This window comes from Sinocyclocheilus grahami, unplaced genomic scaffold, assembly GCF_001515645.1.
Source record: "Sinocyclocheilus grahami isolate Dianchi unplaced genomic scaffold, SAMN03320097.WGS_v1.1 scaffold2059.1, whole genome shotgun sequence".
Lineage (NCBI taxonomy): Eukaryota > Metazoa > Chordata > Actinopteri > Cypriniformes > Cyprinidae > Sinocyclocheilus > Sinocyclocheilus grahami.
The window spans coordinates 86325-89642 of record NW_015507238.1 but is presented as its reverse complement, the minus strand read 5'-3'; the positions used below and the strand labels follow the sequence as shown (position 1 = coordinate 89642).

At 35.9% G+C, this 3318-nt stretch overlaps 1 protein-coding gene across 1 annotated transcript; it reads left to right on the top strand.

The window, feature by feature from the left end:
• Positions 1-968: 968 nt before the first annotated feature.
• On the top strand, positions 969-2931 carry LOC107573882 (natural killer cell receptor 2B4-like). Its single transcript, XM_016260340.1, has 3 exons — positions 969-978; positions 1094-1423; positions 2610-2931. The coding sequence occupies exons 1-3, from the start codon at positions 969-971 to the stop codon at positions 2918-2920; spliced, it is 651 nt and encodes a 216-aa protein (XP_016115826.1). The 3' UTR covers positions 2921-2931.
• The last annotated feature ends 387 nt before the right edge of the window (positions 2932-3318 follow it).

Below are 3318 nucleotides of genomic sequence, written 5' to 3'. Positions count from 1 at the left end.
AACCATGGTTACATAAGTAACCTGAGACGTTTTTTCTTATCAGTTTTGTATATTAGGGTTATCTGTTACACCTAATGTTATTAAATGAATGTTTACTGCATTATTTCAGTTTCATGTGTGTTACCATGATGGTGTTTAGCGTTTGTGTGAACGACACTGTGCATCTTCTATATATGTTATTATTTAAAAGCTGGGCTTATTTGTGATGGGCTTTGGTTCATCATGTGACTTTCTCATCACCACCTGCATTTGGTGGTTATCAGTGTATTACAGAGCTACAAAACAGATTTCAGTACTTCAATAGGTTGGTATATTAACATTATATCAGTTAATGAAATAACGGTATTTAACTGTAAATTTAAATTTTACGGAATTTTTTTTTACAGTGTACAGAGCTTGTTTTGGGGGGGGGATTTTGCTGAACATGAAAATAATCTTGTGCTGATAAAATACTGTGAGAAATGAAACATGCACTAATGAAATCACAGCAGCAGAAGAACTAGTTTGTTGTCATTTCACAGTTTTAAAAAGTTGCCTCATGGGAAAATAGTGCAATAGAAAGGTGAAATTGAGAGATCTGTGTGTTTGGTTCATAGATTTTTAGGCACCAACTACAAACAGTGTTCACACAGACTATAAGATGATGACTGATGATGAGGATCCTGTATATCTTTGCGATGCTTCACATAAATCTTCATATACAGTATCCGATGCCCTGACCTAATGGTTAAAAGTTTTGTTTTCAGCAATTCTACTTGCCTAAAATCATCACCAGAGAAGCTGATGTCCAGTTAAATGTACTCAAAACAGATCTGTTTTATTTCACTTCTGATGTTTAAGTTCAATGAGAGCCGGTGCCAGTGTGGTCTGAGCTGAACTAGACGAAAATCATTTCAAATAGTCACTTTTTTTGAAGGGTCTCACTTCACTGCAGTGTTCAGAGTCTCACTTTAATGTCAAAGCCAAAAATGAAAGTTTGTGATCATTTCAAAACTACAAGCTTAAAGATAAACATTGATTAAACCAGTGTTAAGATATTTATTTTTACTTTAACAAGAAATAATGTGTGACTGAGAAACTGTCTGTTTTCCAGTGTTTGGTGATTCAGATGCAGTGAAGTCAGTGTCAGTGACGGAGGGAGGTTCAGTCTCTCTAGAATCGGGTGTTACTGAAATACAGACACGTGATCTGATAACATGGACTTTTGGACATCCAGAGACTCTTATAGCTCTAATCAATAAAGAGGATGGAACCTTCTCTACATCTCATGGTGATGCTGTGGGATTCAGAGACAGACTGAAGCTGGATCATCAGACTGGATCTCTGACCATCACAAACACCAGAACCACAGACTCTGGACTTTATACAGTAAACATCAAAGGCACGAAAACGACCACATACAGATTCAGAGTTACTGTCTATGGTGAGTCACAATTGTACAGGTGTGCTTATTCTGTCTTTACTATTTATTAGAAAATTAATCTTAAGATGGGTTTCTTACCAGTGGCTTAACTTGGATGACATATCGGCCTAGAAAATCACAACTTTTCATTTTCCGTCAGGTCTTAGCTAACGGTCTAATCCGATTCAATGATCTATGCTAAGCTACAGCTAAAAGTGCTACCGCCAGACCCAGAGATCAGCTGAATGGATTCGAAAACTGTTTAACTCTATAGGGAAGTTGGAAAATGAGCCTATTTTCAAAAATAGTGGAATGTTCCTTTAAGCTGGTCAGTGAAACATTGGAAATCATTTCTTTGTACTTTTGTCAATTAAATAAAGGTCAAAGAGAATGAACAAATTACAGATTCTTGATTTTACTGCTTTTTACAAAACGTCACAACATTTCTAAAATTGGAGTGGTTCATGAAAATATAACACTGTAATTTTGGGTTTATGATTCCAAACTGGTGGTCTCTAAGACATCTTTGCACATACTATGTAAAGTTCAGTGTGTCTGTTGTCTGTCCTTATATAATACTATTTCCCAAAATACCAAATTTTATTTAATTATAATGAAAAGTTTAATTCCTTTTAGGCAAAATTTGGGTTAATTATATTTGTGAAGCATTTTTCACAATACCCATAGTTTCAAAGCAGCTTTACAGAGAAGCATATGATCGCGTACTACGTAATGAATGTTTGCAGGGTCTCAGACACACTTGAGGGGTCGAATATACTTGAGAGATTTAAATATAAATCCGTTTTTTTAATGTTTAAATCCATATACCTGACAACTGGCCCATAACACTTTTGCACAGACTACTAATTTTTCCTTTAAAAAAATGTGAAAATGTAGTTTAATATGGTTTAAAATTAGTATTTCCATAAGTTTTAGAGGAACATGTTAGACTGAATATATTATACGATGTATTTTATAAAGTTCAGTTTATACAAGTGTCATGAATAGATACATAAAATTCAAAGCATCTGATGAGATGCGAGTGTATAATAGTGACTAGACTGCTGTCAAACTCCAGAAACATGAGCATCATAGAGGAAGAACTTACCTCAGAGAGACAAATTACTGAACAATATATCATGAAGCATTTCAAGATTTCAACAATGTCTTGACAATTATTTCCTAAATATTTTTCTCTTTATTCCAGCTCGTCTGCCTGTTCCTGTCATCAGCAGTGACTCTTCACAATGTTCTTCATCTTCATCATCATCATCACAGCAGAATTGTTCACTGGTGTGTTCAGTGGTGAATGTGAGTAATGTGACTCTCTCCTGGTACAAAGGAAACAGTTTATTGTCCAGCATCAGTGTGTCTGATCTCAGCATCAGTCTCTCTCTACCTCTGGAGGTGGAATATCAGGATAAAAACACCTACAGCTGTGTGCTCAACAATCCCATCAGCAACCAGACTCAACATCTGGACATCACTCAACTCTGTCACACATGTGCAAGTATGTGAATGGTAAAATATTGCTTTTGACAGCAAAAGCTTCATCTAAAGTAGCATATGTACTTTACAAACTCAGCTGAGCTGCTCTTTATAATGTTTGTTGTAGATTAGACACATCCACTCACACCGACTCTCTTTAGCCACTACAGCACCAGGCCCACAGCCCACTTCAAACTCTTCTTCACATTCTCCAGGCTCTGAACCTCTGATAGTGTTGACTTCTGCTGCTGCTGCTGTATCTCTGTTGCTTTTAGCTGCAGTCGGGATCTTCTGCATCTACAAGAGACACAGAAAAACAGACCAAGAAGGCAAGAGTTTCCTATTGCTGACACGTCTGTAAAAATATGAATACAATAAAAAAAGATCAGATTTTTTTTTATAAAGAAACAAATGTAAGATTGAGTTTA

Coding starts and splice junctions, on each gene's coding strand:
- LOC107573882 (XM_016260340.1), top strand. Junction 1,424..2,609: donor ATTCAGAGTTACTGTCTATG/GTGAGTCACAAT, acceptor TCTTTATTCCAG/CTCGTCTGCCTGTTCCTGTC.